Here is a 16,619-nt window from a genome sequence, read left to right as displayed (position 1 = left end):
TGCAGTTTCCAGGTCCTCTCAAAAGCATGTCAGTGGGTAAGCAAGACTTAGAAATAAAGCACCTGCCCTGGCCCAAGGCATCACAGGGTTGAGGGTTCAGTTCCCCATCAAGGGCACACACCTGGGTTGCAGGTTCAATCCCTGGCCCATGTCTGGGTGCATGCAGGAGGCACCCAATCAATCAATGTGTGTCTCTCACATCGATGTTGCTATCTCCCCACCCCACCCTGCCTCCCTTCCACTGTCACTAAAATATTAATGGAGCCCAGACAGGTGTAGCTCAATGGTTGAGTGTCAACCCGGGAACCAGGAGGTCACCAGTTCAATTCCTGGTCAGGGCACATGCCCAGGCTGAGGGCTCGATTCCCACTGGGGGATGTGCAGGTGGCAGCCGAACAATGATTCTCTCTCATCACTGATGTTTCTCTCTCTCTCCGTCCACCTTCCTCTCTGAAATGAATAAAAATATATATTATTTTAAAATTAATGCAAAAATATCCTTGGGTATGGATTAAAACAAAACACAACCGAAGACTCTATCTAGCACACAGGTTCCTGAAGGCCCCACTCTGGGTCTTTCTTACAAGAACCATGCCCACCTTCTTCAGGAGTTTGCTAGGAACCGTATAATGGTAGGGCTTATTAATTCATAATTGTAATTCTTCAATCTTACACTGAGTCTCCTACAAAGAGCAGGCAATCAGCATGTGGGACTGGGAAAATGGTTTTCCAACCTCCTCTGGTTTGGATACAAGGTGGACAAGCGTATCGGGAGAGAAGACACCTCGGAGTCCGTGCCCGTTCTGCCACTTCCTAGCTCTGTAACCTTGGATGGTTTTACCTTTGTGGACTCGTCTCCACATCTATAAGGGGAATGTGCACCTGGTTACCTAAGGACAACGCATGGGAAAGTACTTTGTAAACAAGCAAGTGTAACAGTAGAGCAACTGCTTAAATCCAATTTTAATGGATTAACCAGATTAGCATGGTCTGATCTTAACAGACAAAGATTAATCATGATCCCCGAAGAGTCACTTCACCAAAAATTAATATTACACAATCTGCCATGACTACTGACTGGAACACTGTCTGGATGGTTCTTTAAACCGGACTTCACCTATTATCAATCACTTAGTGACAGCCACAGGAACCCACATCCACAAGGTAGCACAGCCCTGAAGACAACCTTGGACAAGGCACACCATCGATGGGTCCGTTTGCAAGATGGTCAACTTGGGAGGCCACAGGCTTTTGCTGAAACTCTTCTCTGGGATCTACCTTCAGATGCATCCGTGGGTTCCCTTGGACATTTCAAAGGTGTCAAATCATTTTTCCTACAGAAGTTTACTTTGAGGCCGACAGCCACATATCCTTCAAAGCCATGTTTTCTGAACGAAATACCTGAATAAGCTGGGCAAAAACAATAGAAATGGCGCCAAACCCATGTTTTTCCAATTGGTGTGTGTATCTTATAGAACAGAATAATAATGCCATGAGGCCACTATTCCTGAAACAAGAATTTTACTAAAAGATTTTTGGAAGAGAATAAAAAAAAAAAGAGAGAGAGAAAAGCAACAACCAATGAGTAATTATTCAATCATGGAAAATTCTCAGTAAATTTTTGAAATTTTCAATTTTCATGCTCACAGCAGACTTTTTAAAACTACATCCCCACTCCTTTGGGGAAAACTACAATAAACAAATAAGACTTTTCCCTGTATTATTTGTAAGTTAGTTACAAAGGCAATCCTAAAACAATCTTTATTGAGCACATCTGTGAAATACTGTCTAGACTACCACAGTAAATATTCTTACATGTGTTGGGGGGGAGGGGGGGGAGGGCACTCACTCTTACTCTCGAGTCATATTTCATGTGTGGAGGACTGTAACAACAAACTAATAATCTGATGACAGTCCCTTTAAAACTAAAGTAACAAGCTCCCAGGATACCTCATTATCTTAATCCTGGTGTTCCTCGACATACCGCCTTGGGAAATTATATTTCTCCGTTGAACCTTGAAGTCCCAAGCTCTGCCACCTTCTTCAGCAATAAGAAGCTGGAGTCACCACAGGTCCAATCCCCCTTTACAGAACTCATCAGCATCGCTGCCACTCCATTGGCTGCTTCTCATACGTGCCCTTATCACGATAAGGAATCAAACCGGCAACCTCGGTGTATCGGGGCATGCTCTAACCCACTGAACTACCCAGTCAGGACCCCCCACTCTCTTCTCTCACTCTTGATGGTACCTTCACCCATCTGGAATAAGCTTCTCACAGTCTTTTGTGCACTTTTTAATAACTATGTTGTCACTCCATGGGCATGTCTTCCCGGGCTGTTGAATCTGCCTCGCTCTTTCTTCAGGATATGCACCTGATTGAATAGATTCCACGGAGTTCCTTTAGTGTGACCTACTGTGACGAGCAGCAATGGTCAGTCAAGCCACCCCGTGGCAGTCAGAATGAAGCCGGCTGAGAGTCAGACATTCGGTGTCCAGCTCAGCCCCTCCTCCTACCAGCAATCCCTCATCCAGGGAACACGGAAGTCCTGGTGCTGGACACCCCACAACTCTCCAGGCTGCGATTCCACTTTTTTTGGCTCAGGAATGTCAATCTGAATGAAGTGTCCTGCCTATTTTATTCTAGATTAACTCTTCACAATCCACCTGAAATTATTCGAGTGGGTCCAAGCATCTTTTTCAATACCAAGATACAAATCAACACCCGCCTAACCGCTCCAGTCTATAAAAAAGACCCATCTAGGGCCGAAACCGGTTTGGATCAATGGATAGAGCGTTGGCTTGGGGACTGAAGGGTCCCGGGTTCGATTCCAGTCAAGGGCATGTACCTTGTTTGCGGGCACATCCCCAGTAGGGGGTGTGCAAGAGGCAGCTGATCGATGACTCTCTCATCGATGTTTCTAACTCTCTATCTCTCTCCCTTCCTCTCTGTACAAAATCAATAATATATATATATATATATATATATATATATATATATATATATATATGTATGTGTGTGTGTGTGTGTGTGTGTGTGTGTGTATAAAAGATCCATCTAGGAATAGTAAAAAATGTCAGAGAAAACCAGAATTAGGATTCTTATCCTATTGTACTCTTTTTCTCACAGGTTCCAATGGAGGCCTGAACAATGGATAGAAATGTCAAAAGCTTTGCTAAAAATTTCACAGCCTGAAAAATCCAACAAGGCTCTTGTGGCTTGAAAACAACTTTAATATATACCAAGAACCCTGTATATCAAAACTCGTGCTCTAACGAGAACAGCTAAACTATGAGATCTATGACAGTCGGAGGAAATTTGCGTTGCACTGTGATGGCAGCAAAGCCACGAAGGCACTCACTGTGCCGCCCTCCGGGGCCATCCGACCAGCAGAGGGTAGCAGGGGCCACACCTAGAGAGCTACAGCCCACTCTCTTTCAAGACACACCAAGTACAAAAACCCAAGTCAAAAACCGCAGCCCCTCATACTAATGTCAGGGCTGTGGTTTCAATGGCAAACATGGTTTGTGGGCCTGGATCTGAAAAACATGTTCCGAATGTAACAACGGAAGCTTGCATCCTTCCCGTTAGCAGCTCTTCACCTAGGCGTTAAGTCCTAGGTTCGGTGCTGGGAAGTCAGTGGATGGGGACTCAGACAGGAGCCTGGGTATCCTGACAAAGGCCATTTCAAAGCAGAGGGGTGAGTGCCCTGTGCAGGGAGACCTGCGTGCTGCTGTGTGAAGTCAGGTGAGGGAGGTTGGCCAGGCAAGAAGCGAGTGTTTTGCTTGGGGGGGGGGGGGGGGGGGGGGGATCCTGTGAATGAGGGGAAGTGAGAAGCAAGAGAAGGCAGGCTGAAAGAGGTGAGCGGGCCCGACATCACAAAAGGCCTTCTGTGCCAAGCTCAGGCCTCTGCACTTCATCGCCAGGTGAGGAGTGCACAAAAGGCTGCTTGTGGGAGGAATGGCAGGACAGGATGTATGGTTAGCATACATGACTCGAGGCGGAATGTGGAGAACAGGCTGGGGAGCGACACCAGGAGGCAGGAGACCACATGAAGAAGATGCAGCCATACCTGAGGATCTGCTGGTGGCGGGGAGTGTGAGATGGCAGACGCTTATGCAAACGAATGCTCCCTGCAGGCCATGCACCAGATAGGGGCTGCCTGAGGAGGAGCAGTGGGGGGACAGGCAGATAGCACCAGCCCAACAGCTGAGTTGAAGACCCACTGAGCTAGCAGCACCTGAAGGCCAACGGGAGGTCTGTCTCTGTGGGCACCTGAGCAGGTGAGACCCTGGGCAGAGGGGACACTCCTAGCTCAGGCTCCTCCTGTGGGTTAATTACATAACAACCCAAGAGAGTGGGTGGCATCCCCTCGGGAAATGACAGAAGGGACGAGGAGACCAGCCCGCAGGGGAATCCTGGAGAGGTATGTTCAGGTTCAAAAGGTAAGATCCTATCAACAGGTCAGGACCTTGGGGTTGTGCTGAAAACACAGCTTCAGTTTCTGAAGGGGAAACAAAGTCAAAGGCAGTGCCAGTCCCTGCGAGGGTGCTGAGACCCCCTCCTCTGCCACAGGAGTGTTTCCCTAGAGATTAGCCACTTTGGTCCGCAGTTACATGGCTCAGTGTGCTGCTGAAAGGCTAACAGGATTCTCTTCACGTTCTGACTCTCAGGATCTGCCGTGAACTGATGTAAACAGTATCAGGAAAGCACATTTTGCTGCCGTTGCTAATCAGATAAAAGCACCGTTAAAAAACAAAACTGCCACAGATGCTGAGCCCAGCCACTCGGTATTTATGACTTCTTTATAACCATTTTTAAAAGCTGAAACAATATTCTATTCATACATTGCCAGTGCTTAAAACTTTTCACATTCTAACAAATAGACCCCAAACAGGCTTATCGGAGAGATGCCCAGAGAGCCGGCCCCGCTTCCCAGAGCGCGTTCAATTCTAGTAAGAGCTGAAGTCACCATCTGCTCTCATCACGCATCCCCAACAGCAGCCTTTCTTTCTCAGCAGGGCAATAGATCACCGCTGATATCTGAGAACACCCGGAGGAAAGTGGGGATGGAGAGGAAAGAGGGAAGAACTTTTCTTCAAATATTGCTCTTCTGGCTTTCGGCCAACTACAATTACACAGCATTAGCAGAAGATGAAATCAAGATAATATAAACAAAGTCTTCAATGAGGCCAATTACCCTGAAAGCTTTCCCCAACTGTGTCTGAGATCACAGCAGCTCCTCTGGAACCCTCCACCCCAGCACGAACAGTGAGTGTCTGCTTCTGGCCCGCGCTGGGCAGTCGGGGCGGGGGGAGGGGGGGGTGGGGGGGTGTTTGACACGGAGCCTCTTTGCCATCGAGATCTCCGGTGACAGATGTCAGCGCTGCCTCCACCTTTCTGGGAATACACGGAGCCTCTGTACTGTGGTCAGATCTATTTCCGAGGCCCTGGGAGTCCGTATGGGCCCTCTCAGAGACAACGCATCCACTCTGTGCGGTTCCTCCGAGCTGGCTCTACGGACGTCAAGCCCATCCTAATGTCATTAGGAGTTGGCGCCGTAGGGCAGTAATTAAAGCGAAAATCAGAAATGTTTGAGAAATGTGTAAGGAGAAACTAATTACTTCATAAATATAAGGTTAAGGATAAAGGACATTAAAATAGCAGGGCAAATCTAGTATTGGATTATAACCCTAAGTATAAAATAAATATCCAGGAGTCTATAGCAATGGAAATGACCAAATAAATAAAGGAGAAGGGACAAACCTCCCATACAAAAGGAATCTAAAGTATGCAGGGAGAGCTTAATTCCACTCCATGACTTGCTCCAAGGAGTAGAGCATGGGAAGCCGTGGGACAAACGGTGACTTCGCAGACAAACCTGACAAATAGTCCCTCGACCAGGAGACCACGGTCCCTGTCAAAGGGACCCGCCATGCTGCAGGCAGGCCTGTGATATGGGATGAGAATGGCAATTTGTATCTGAGGTCTTCCTCACCAAACCCGGAACCCCGATTAACCACAAAGGAAAACACGAGACAACCCCAAACTAAGGGGCATTTTACAAAATACCTGACCAGTCCTCCGTCAAGGTTTCAGAAACAAACCTGACAAACTGACAACCACGAGGATCCTCAGAGGACACAATCACTGAAAGGGAGGTGGCATTTAGAGAGAATGGCTCCCTGGACAAAAAGAGGGGCATTCGGGGAAATCTATGGAAACCCAATGTGGGGTTTGGTTCACGGTACTCTAACAATGTTGGTTTCTTGGCTGTGACAAATGTATCACAGCCCTGTAAGACATTAACATTAGGGTAAACTGTGGGAGGGGTATATGGGTACGTTCTTACCATCTTTACAGCTTTTTATAACTCTAAATATATTCTAAAGCAAAAGGTTTATTTTAAAAGTAGCAAGAAGAAGAAAAAAAGCTAAAGGAGTTCATCATCACCAAACCAGCATTACATAAAATGTTGAAGGGTACTGGAGGAGGAGGAAGAGGACAAGAATGAGGAGGAGGAGGAGGAGGAGGAGGGAAAAGAAAAAAAATGTGAACAATAAAATGGCAATCAATACATATCTATAAACAATTAAATCTAAAAATAAAAATAAATGAACAAAGAAACGAATGAATAAAATACACTGGTGAATAAAATAGAACCAAAGGCATGGAAAAAGACTGAAGGATCTCAGAGGGAAGTGGGGGAGGGTGGGAAGAGATTAACCAAAGAACCTATATGCACATATGCATTGCCTGTGGACACAGACAATAGGGAAGTGAAAGTCTGGGGCGGAATCCGGTGGAGGGGGCAAAGGGGAGAAAGGAAGGGGACATTTGTAAGATTCTCAACAATGAAAATTTAAATAAGTAAAAGTAACAAGACATTATATGAGCTTTGGGGGTATTAAATTTTTCATTTAAAAGAAATCACAACTGCACAGTAGGGATAAATGAACAGTAAGTACTTGGGGGATGTATTTACCATCACAGGGCATCACACTTACAGACATCTTTCCTGGAGAGAATTCCAGAACCTACACAAAGAGGATTTTCTAATAGCAGCCTCCAACTCATGTCATGATCTTGTCTTTACGCATAAAAATCAAATCTCAACCAAAAAAAGCCAAAATAAAACAAAGTGGCGTGAAAAAAAAGCAACTAGAGATAAAGTAACAGTAAAATATTGGAATATTTGATATCAGGAAGATTAAAATACTATATAAATCAGTGTTGGTCAAACTGTGAATTATGGTTAAGGTGTTTTAAGATTAAACTCCAGGGCTAGCAACTGGCTTTTTTTTTTTTTTTTTTTTTTTAATGAACTAGAAAAGTCCTGGGGGTGGGTTGTAGTAATGAATGCACAACATTGTGAATGCCCTCAATGTCACAGAACTGTACACTTAAAAACGGTGACCTGGCCGGCATGGCTCAGTGGTTGAGCTTTGACCTAGGAACAGGAGGTCAGGGCACATGCCTAGGGTTGTGGGCTCAATCCCCTGGGGGGGGGGGGGGGGGGCCAGGAGACAACCGATCAATGATTCTTTCTCATCACTGATGCCTCTATATCTCTCTCCCTCTCCCTTCCTCTCTTAAATCAATTAAAAAATATTTTTAAAAGGTGAAAATGATAAATGTTATATACATTTAACCACAAAAAAAAAAAAAAACAACAGAAAACAGTATACCACAGGTAGTAAGGGTAAGCACTATTGTATAAATAAATAAGCATTCATGTACACATTCATACATCTTCAAACAGGCCTTCGGATAAGCAAGTAAAAAGAAGTATCATGAGCAGAAACCGGTTTGGCTCAGTGGATAGAGCATCAGCCTTCGGACTGAAGGATCCCAGGTTAGATTCCAATCAAGGACATGTACCTTGGTTATGGGCACATCCCCAGTGGGGGATGTGCAGGAGGCAGCTGATCGATGTTTCTCATCGATGTTTCTAGCTCTCTATCTCTCTCCCCTCCTCTCTATAAAAAAATCAATAAAATATATTTTTTAAAATTAAAAAAAAAGAAGTATCATGATGTAAAAAGTATTTCTTACCACAAGTCACTGTCAAAAAGTTTGGAAGCTACTCTTTTAATTCACTGACACAATTCTCCCTCACCCCTCACCTCCCCTCTGATAATCTGACACTGTGCCAAAGGACCAATACGGATAAAGTCTACTAATACTTTCCAGTAGGACAGAAAATGGGTGAAAAAAAAGAAATGAATTCTAATTAATAAAAAAAGAGAGAACTGTGTTTGAAAAGGAGCTGAACAAACTCCAAATCCTATGCCACCAGGCTGTCTAAGGCTGGCACACCCACCCCCAGAGATGCAGCCAGGCCTTCCCGGCTCAGCACACATCATCACCTGCCTACCTGCCAGCTCCACGTGGACGTGTCTTATCAAGTCTGAGATTCCTAGGAGACAACCAACCAGACAGCCTGATTTCCCTCCCACAAAATCCTTTCCCATCCCAGCCATCACCTCCCCAGATGCTCAAGCCAAATGCCAGAAGCCCTTCAGAACTTCTCTTTTTCCCCTCCCTCTCCACGTCTGCTTCAGCGAGTAATGGGTCTGTCCCACCCCCCAAACATCCATCTCAGAACACTGCATATCCCTCCACCCCTACTAGGGCCAGCCTGGCCTGAAACAGCATCCCCATTCCTCCTTACCTTCCCTTGCTCCCATTTACCCCAACAGGATTGTAACAGGCTCCGAACTCTGCCCCGTAGATGCGTTATCATAACTGAAAATGTTATGCCGAACTTAAATGGTCATTGGGAAGTTAATATTGCAAATGTCGGCATTTTTTAAAATAAGACTCACAATCACTTTTTAAAATATATTCAATGAAATCTAAATACCACTGCAATAATATCCATCATCTTCCATTTTCAAAAATCGCACAAATGGGCTTTCCTATATTGCTGGATGTTTTCTCAAAGGATTTTAACCTCATTTACCTTTATGTTCAAAGACTTCTGCAACAAAACCATGGGTACAAATTGAAAATTTGTTGGGTTGTTTTTAATTTTTCTGTGACTGTAAGGTCTAAGTATTAAATTTTTTTCTTCTGAATTATCATATTTTTATTAGTATGCAATTGATCAAACCAAAAAAAATAACTATTTATGTATTTTTTACAAATTTTGATAGGTAATTAAACATGTCAAATTCTATTGAAAAATGCATCCTTTTCTGAGATAGATAGAACAGCCTCCATCCCCACCCCCATGGGTCCATGTGAATATCACTTATTACTAGGATGAGGTGGGTTAATCAGTATCCATTTTATCTCATTTTCCTCATCTTTTTTTTTCTTTTTCTCCTTAGTGTAAGCACTGAAAAAGCTAGTTCACATAAATAGATGTGAATGAAATGAGCTTTGATGGAGCATTATCCCTATATACTCTAAGCTCTCTCAATGTTGTATCCAAAAATCACAGAGATCTATCATTAAAAATAATTTCTGATGATCTAGCAACTGCCAATTTGATTGGGTCCTCCTTCGGTTTTGTTGAAAGTCAACACTTGAAAACTATCAGAGTTACAAATGAATTTGCCATCCTATCAGAGTGGATCGATCACTCTCTCCTGACCAATATCAGTAGTTCAGATTGCTCCTTTGTCTGCCCAAGATGAAGCACACGGTAGGACCGGTGCTGGGTGAGAAGGCTGCTTTTCTTTTGTCAAGTGGAGAGGATAACTTGCAACCTCAAACAGATCAATTTTTTGAGAAAATGTGGGTGTTGGGGATCCAAAATTCGATTCCCTGGGAGTTATCCCTGTGCCTAGATACCACTGAGTCTTCAAGTGCCTCTGAGGGACCAGATATCCCTGTCTGACAACTGACTGAGACTGCCTCATAATGAAAATATTCTCTTGTAAATGCGGATGACACCATTCTATTACTACCCGCTGCTTAAAATCCTTTAATAACTCACTCCACATATTAAAAAATAATAATAATAAAACTCAAACTCCTTACTGTGACCTCTAAGGTCCTACCACATCTCACTACCACCTGGCCTTCTCCAAGTTCCTAGATTGCTGGCAATGCTTCCCACCTCAGGGCCTTTGCACCTGCTGTCCACCCTCTGCCCAGAGCACGCTCCCTCTACTTGCTGCATGGCTGCTCCTGCACATCCTCCACACCTCAATTCAAATGTTGCCTCCCAAGAAGAGCCTCACCTGACTACCCCGTCCAACTCATTATTCTCTATCACAACAATCTAATCCTTGATAGTTCTTTTAACAGCGAAACTATTTTGTTTTGTTTACAGTGATGCCTGACTCCCCCACTACACACAACACAGGTCTTGTTCAGTGTTTTATGTCCAGCATAAAACCCAGTACAGTGCATGATGCTCAATAGATGTTTGTGAACAAGATGAAGGATGTAAGCAAGCCACGGGAAAAACGAAGTTGGTTTTGTGTGTGTGTGTGTGTGTGTGTGTGTGTGTGTGTGTGTTTTAACAGCTTTCTGTACAACCTTATTTTCAAACAAGGCTATATTATTAGGAGTACAAATACCCCAAATGCCAATAAGAGAAGTACATTACAAAGAATATTAAGTACATAAGCATGCACTTATCCAAGACTTCAGATAGCATCCAAAGTGGGCAGGGCAATTTATCAGGTATTCACTGCCATCTTTTTCTTACCTCTGTTCTTGAGAACGCTCCTCCATATCCTCTTCAGAATCACCCTATCGAAAAAGAACATGCTTTAGTTTTCTCAAAGGAGCACAAAATCTCCAAAAGCAAGAGTTCTTCAGATCTCACAGGGGTGATGAACTCTGTAATGAATGTCTAAAATCATGCCGAAACACAGCAGGCACTCAATAAATATTTACTGAGAGAATAACTTTAGTACGGAGACTGCTAAATTGCCAAGTGACCCCTCATGTACTCGTTGTAAGCACTTTACCTGTTTAAAATTACAATCTGAACATAATCTCAAAACTACTTTGACATCACTTTTCTCCAAAGGCATTTTTAAACATTTCCGTTTAATCACACAAGATAAAGTTTATTGATAATTAAAATTCCCAAATGTAGAAAATGTAATGTTTCACTCAGAACACTTGATGTATTTTGACATCAAGGTAAGAAGGCTGATAAATGTTATAAGTGGCATAAAATCACTCCAAAGTGATTCCAAAATCTTCTCCCAGACTTACCATCCAAAAATCTGACCGTGTGTGTCATGAAACAGGTAGTAAAAAAAAAAAAAAAAAAAAAGTCTCTTCAAACAGAAACAGAGGGCAGATCCAATTAAATGCTACACTGAAACTTGCTGCCAGGGTTCTTCAGGAACACGGACCCTTCCTGTTCCTCCAGCTTCTCTCTGAGCCCTGGCTCTCCAGGTAATACTGTCCAATGCCCTCTTCCGCACCCCAGCCCCCTACCGCACCCCCAACCCTACCCCACCGCCATCCTTGCCAGTCTCCCGAGCCTAGACTCCTCCACACAAATAGCCTCCAAATGTTAATCCACACTTGAAACCATGGGGCCCAAATCCCCATCTCCAGCACCAACGTCTCCCCCAGTCACACGTTACAGATACTCAGTGAATGCCTCCTCCCTCCTTCCACGGGAGCCAGGACCGGCCTGGTTTTAGTCAGCATAGCACATGGGAGGTACTCCACCGCGTGTGTGGGTGAACTAATTCACAGCTGCCTCCAGGATGCCTGCACTTTGTCTCCCCAGAAACAGTCACCAACCTCAGGCCTACCAACACCAGGGCCCCTGCCAGGTGGTTTCTGTTCTAACTGGTCTCCTCAAGTCAAAGACACTATGGTACTCCTTGACCCTCGGGCAATACTTAGGGTCACTAGCACACTGCTCTCCTCCCCTCACTCCAACCACAATGACCCACCCATCCAGGCCTGCATGACCACCACAGATGGGGCTTTCTGCTCTGTTTAGGATGTAAGCCTTCCATCCATCCTGGGAGTCCCCTAAGGCCAATCTTCCTCAACATCAATCACTTACACCCACAGGATGTGGACCCAGCATTCAATGTCACTGTGCTACTCTCTGCTCAAGAACCTCCCATGGCTCCCCAGCTTCGAGTCAGATATATCCCAAGCTCCTTAGCCTGGAATTGAGCGGTTGGCAATGGACCTTGACATACCCATCACAATCTCCACAGCCAGGCTGTAGCAGGGCCTCTGGGCTCTGTGTTAAAACATCAGCATAAAACACTCGGAGCCTTCAACCATGTGAGTGAGGCTCTAGGCTCAGCCCCAATGCATGTCTCTCACCAACTCCCCATACACTCTGCCTTCAGTTTCTTCATTTCAGCACTTGATTGCTATCTCGGGGTATTACCAGCCTTATCTCCCCAGCAACACCAAGCTCTCAAAAGGCAGGGACCAAATCCTGTAATCTGCTCCCTCCACAAGAGGCAGGGGTGGGGGTGAGCAAAATTGGTGAAGGTGGTCAAAGGGTACAAACTTCCAGTTATAAAATAAGTAAATAATGTGCAGCATGGTGACTATGGTTAATAATGCTGTACTGCATATCTGAAAGTTGCTCTGAGAATAAATCTTAAAAGTTCTCATCACAAGAAAAAACATTTTGTGACTATGTACCAAGACAGATGTTAACTAGACTTACTGTGGTGATCAGTTTACAATATATACAAATAGCAAAGCATTATGTTCTACACCTGAAACTAATAGAATGCTGTATGTCAATTATACCTCAATAAAAATGTTTTAATAAAGATAATTTAAAAATACTACTGCATATGACTATTTTTGAAAACTTCATGAAGCAAATTTTTCTAAATCAAAACAGAGAACCTGAAAATTATTTCCCTCAGACCCAGGAACTTTATCACAATAATACTTTTCCTGGCCAGGCTGTGCTAAAATTCACACAATGCTGTAGTGGCCAAAAGCATGGGCTCTGGAGCCAAACACCTCCTGGGTTCAGATTGCACCACTGCCACTTTCTCAAGGCCTTGGGTAAGCGGTATGATGACTTGGGAGCTCCATTTCCTCACCTGTAAAATCAGGTCTTCCTAATCCCTACTTCTTAGCATATTAGCACGAGATAATACTCATCAAGTGCTTAAACAACACCGGTTAGTCTCCAACCCGTGTTCGCCATTATTTTTTATATTGATATTGGAAGTAGATTAAAACAAAAATAAATCTCTATGACAAAAAGATTTCCAAATACCCGTTAATGATTTGCTGACTGGAGCAAGATGCCGTTACATCACACAGTACCTGAGATAATGAAGTCTCCTAGTCAGTGTCCCAGTTCCTGTTTCACTTTCTATCAATTTCCGTTATCTACTCTCACTCAGGCTTCAGAGGGTGAATTTAACCAGACGTGGGATTTTTAAAGGCAGGTCCCAGGAGCCTCCGAGTGCCAGGCCCCCTGCAAGGTGTTTGCCAGAGCAGGAGGTCTACCATCCCAGACCAGACCAGACCAGTGAGCGTCTGCTTCATGGGTTCCAGCTGCTCCTACTCAGCACCCAGGTCTGCGACCTAACCCAGGGAATCCGGAGGAAGCTTCTCATCTCAGCTAAGGCTGAAGGGATTAAAAGAACAGATTCAAGATTGCCCTTCCAGCTTCTAGAACTGATACAAAAATGTGGTTATGAAACAATAATAGGAAACCAATGCTTCATGCATTTGGCCTGCCATCTTCAGAACGGAATACCCTATAAATTTGGGGAACTGGACAACACAGCGACAACGGCCTCTTCTCTCCCAGGAAGAACCCAGGGGCTACTACTGAGTGTCTACTGCATACAGAACATTGTGGTTACATTGGGGCAACAAGACAAAGCAAAAAATCCAGACACTCAAGAAACTTACAGAGGGAGAAATGAAGGTGCCACTGCCAAGTTAGGGAGTCAGAAGGACCGACCCTGTTCAAAGAGCAGGGCAATAGCACCAGTTCTTTCATTCAATAGAAAAGTATTGGGCCTCCTCGGCCAAGACTCGGGCTGAAGTACCGTTAAGTGTCCCAGAGGACTGACAGGAGCAACTGTCAAGGTCAGAATGCGGAAGGCCCTGAGAGCCAGAGCAGGTCAAGTGGATGGCAGGCAATCACAGAAGGTTTTTGACCTTGAAGGCGAAGTAAGAAGTTGGGCAAAGCAGTCTCTTGCACACATGCAATTACTTCTTGCACATGCTATTTCTACACCACCACCACCACTTTCGATAACACGTGGGTCACATGAAGCAAAGTCAAAGGAAAGGACAAATTCTGTAAACCTAAGAAGAAAACCACGGTTTTTTCCTTCCTTCTCATTATCACAATGGATAGTTTCTATCTTCCTACACCACACTATTATACAAAATAAAGGAGCATATAACAAAAAGATATAAATAATACCATTTATCTGTCCAACTGGAGGGCACAGAACAGCCCTGAGCTGTCTGCACAGCTCAGCCCCTTCAAAGCAGGAAAGCTGTTCCACGCTCTCCAATGACCAAATCGTCGGGGGGCAGGTGGATGCTGCCAAAGTCGCAGGCAGCACATAGTAAGTGCTTACCCAGTTCCATTATTGCCCCCATTTTGCAGGTGAAGAAAAACAGAGGTCAGAGAGGTGAAAAATGGTGGAGCAGGGAGTCAAATCCTGGAAAGCTGGCCAGGGGGGTCTGGCAGTTTAAAACAATTCAATTATTATATTTGGTTTTACTAAGGATGCATTACTAAAATTCTCAATCACTTAGAGACCCTTTAGAAAACAAAAGGCCCAATCAACAGAAAACATTTCCAAAATAAATAACTGTGTATATATAACTAGTGTTGGCAAATGTATTTGATTTTTAAATGCCACATCTTCTGATACTCCTATTTCAACTATAATTTTAAAAATTTTAGCTTCTGAAGCCATCTTTGGGTCTTCCTAAGTGAAAGGAACCCAATGTACAAGCTAAGTAAGCAGAAAACCCGCAAATTTAAATAACACCTATAAATATTATCTTCCCGTCGGACTTCATGACACACATGAGGAAGCTTTTCTGAAAAAAATTCAAACTACTTTGAGAAGAATTCCCTAAAAATAACTTTCTTCAGATCTCTGTAGTTTTTATATACATGTAAGATATATCTATACTATATGTGTGTATATTTATGCAGTTTTGATATATATACATACAATGCAGTTTAAATAGATAACTATAGACAGATCTGTATCTTTCCTCACCTCACCCAGGTATATGCAGGATAAGTCCCTAAAAGAAACTCATATAGAGATGAAGTATTTAGAAAATTGCTTTGAATACCAGTTTCACTTTCACTACAGCTTTCATTAAGGTAGCTTAGCTACATAAATGCTTCTATAGTGAGTACTCCAGAAAGACAGTTCCTAAATTCTAAGGCCTTTTTACCAAAACAAAGTGTATTATACATATAAACAAAGCCAGAAATTAAGAATGTCATAAAACAATGCCTGAGCCTATAATAAAATCCTATCGGGACACTTCCAGCTCTCAGCAAGAGTGACCAAATCTTCAACTAACGCCAGAATCAATCAGAGCCTATCCTTTCCTTTACTGCAGCATAGGTGGGCTTCCAGAACGAACCCCTAAGAGGCAGAGGCTGCAAGTGAGTAAAAAAGCAAATGCATATAGCTATACAGCAGGGCTTCTCCACCGGGGCCCTTCTGCTCCCCGGGGACCCTTGGCTACTTCTGGAGACACGCTTAGCTGTCACAGCTGGGGGGACGAGAGGGAGAGGTGAGTGCCACTGGCATCTAGTGGGTAGAGGCAGAAATGCTCTAACTGCCTGACATGCTCCAGGGCCCAGGACAGCCCCTCACCCCAAAAGAATTCTCCAGCCCCAAATGTCACTCATGCCGCTCCCGAACGACTCTGATCTATACAAATATAATTGTATGTTTTTAACACTAAACCAAATGCTAAGTGTGGCTCTCTCCGTAGGGTTATGAGCCTTTTCTGATTTGTTCATTTTATCTTTTGATATGTTTCAAACCTTCCACAATACACATCTGTTATTTATAATCAGGGAAAAACTCCATTTGGGAATAAAAACTTTTACGATGAAGGCAGGCTATTTGCTCCCCATCCTGCTGGGGCTTCTTCTCAAAGGGCTGGTCTTATTCAGCCTCCTGGCCTTAGGGCAGGACCAGAAAAAAAAAAGTTCCTCTAAAAATCACCTCTCTGCCTTGAAGCTGTTATTTATTAGCCCTGGTTAAAAATAAATATTCCACATATCTCAAAACCAGCCCTCTAAATGCTTCACATAGGAGGGAGAACATGGAAATGTAAAACTGCACAGCCTGGCCAGTGAAGTGATAGCTAGAGATCCTGTTTTTCTAAACAGCCTCAAGAGACAGCCTAGAACCAAGTGTGGCGGTAATGAACATCTTAAAAACGGTGGCACCCAAGCTGAATATCCCCTTATAACTCAAACCACTTCTCCACAAAGAGGGGAAATGTGCTTGGGGTCACTACTGTCCGTGCTAAAAAACAGTCAACAATATTATATTTACATGTGCACACCTTCAGTCCATGAGAATTTCTCCTGAAAGTTAAGCCTTCAACACAAAAAGCTTTGCAGTACTGTGTCTACTGCGGCAGTAAACCCTGTGAGGATGCCACAAATTCCAACAAAATGTTAG

The 16,619-nt window shown here is 43.9% G+C and overlaps 1 protein-coding gene across 5 annotated transcripts in view; it reads right to left on the bottom strand.

Moving 5' to 3' along the window:
* The window catches only part of TMEM131L (transmembrane 131 like), a 140,570-nt gene that overhangs the window by 122,317 nt on the left and 1,634 nt on the right, over window positions 1–16,619 (bottom strand). For all 5 annotated transcript variants that reach the window (XR_006740720.1, XM_036423361.2, XM_045576788.1 and 2 more), the window contains exon 3: window positions 10,667–10,710. Coding sequence is in view for 4 of the 5 variants with exons in the window: in XM_036423361.2 (XP_036279254.1) it covers window positions 10,667–10,710 (44 nt within the window). In the remaining variant the exon portion in view is untranslated. The remainder of the gene's footprint in view (window positions 1–10,666; window positions 10,711–16,619) is intronic.

The sequence above is a fragment of the Pipistrellus kuhlii genome, unplaced genomic scaffold, assembly GCF_014108245.1.
Source record: "Pipistrellus kuhlii isolate mPipKuh1 unplaced genomic scaffold, mPipKuh1.p scaffold_m20_p_8, whole genome shotgun sequence".
Classification (NCBI taxonomy): Eukaryota; Metazoa; Chordata; class Mammalia; order Chiroptera; family Vespertilionidae; genus Pipistrellus; species Pipistrellus kuhlii.
The sequence above is the reverse complement of the archived record's forward strand: the minus strand, read 5'-3'. Positions and strand labels throughout refer to the sequence as shown.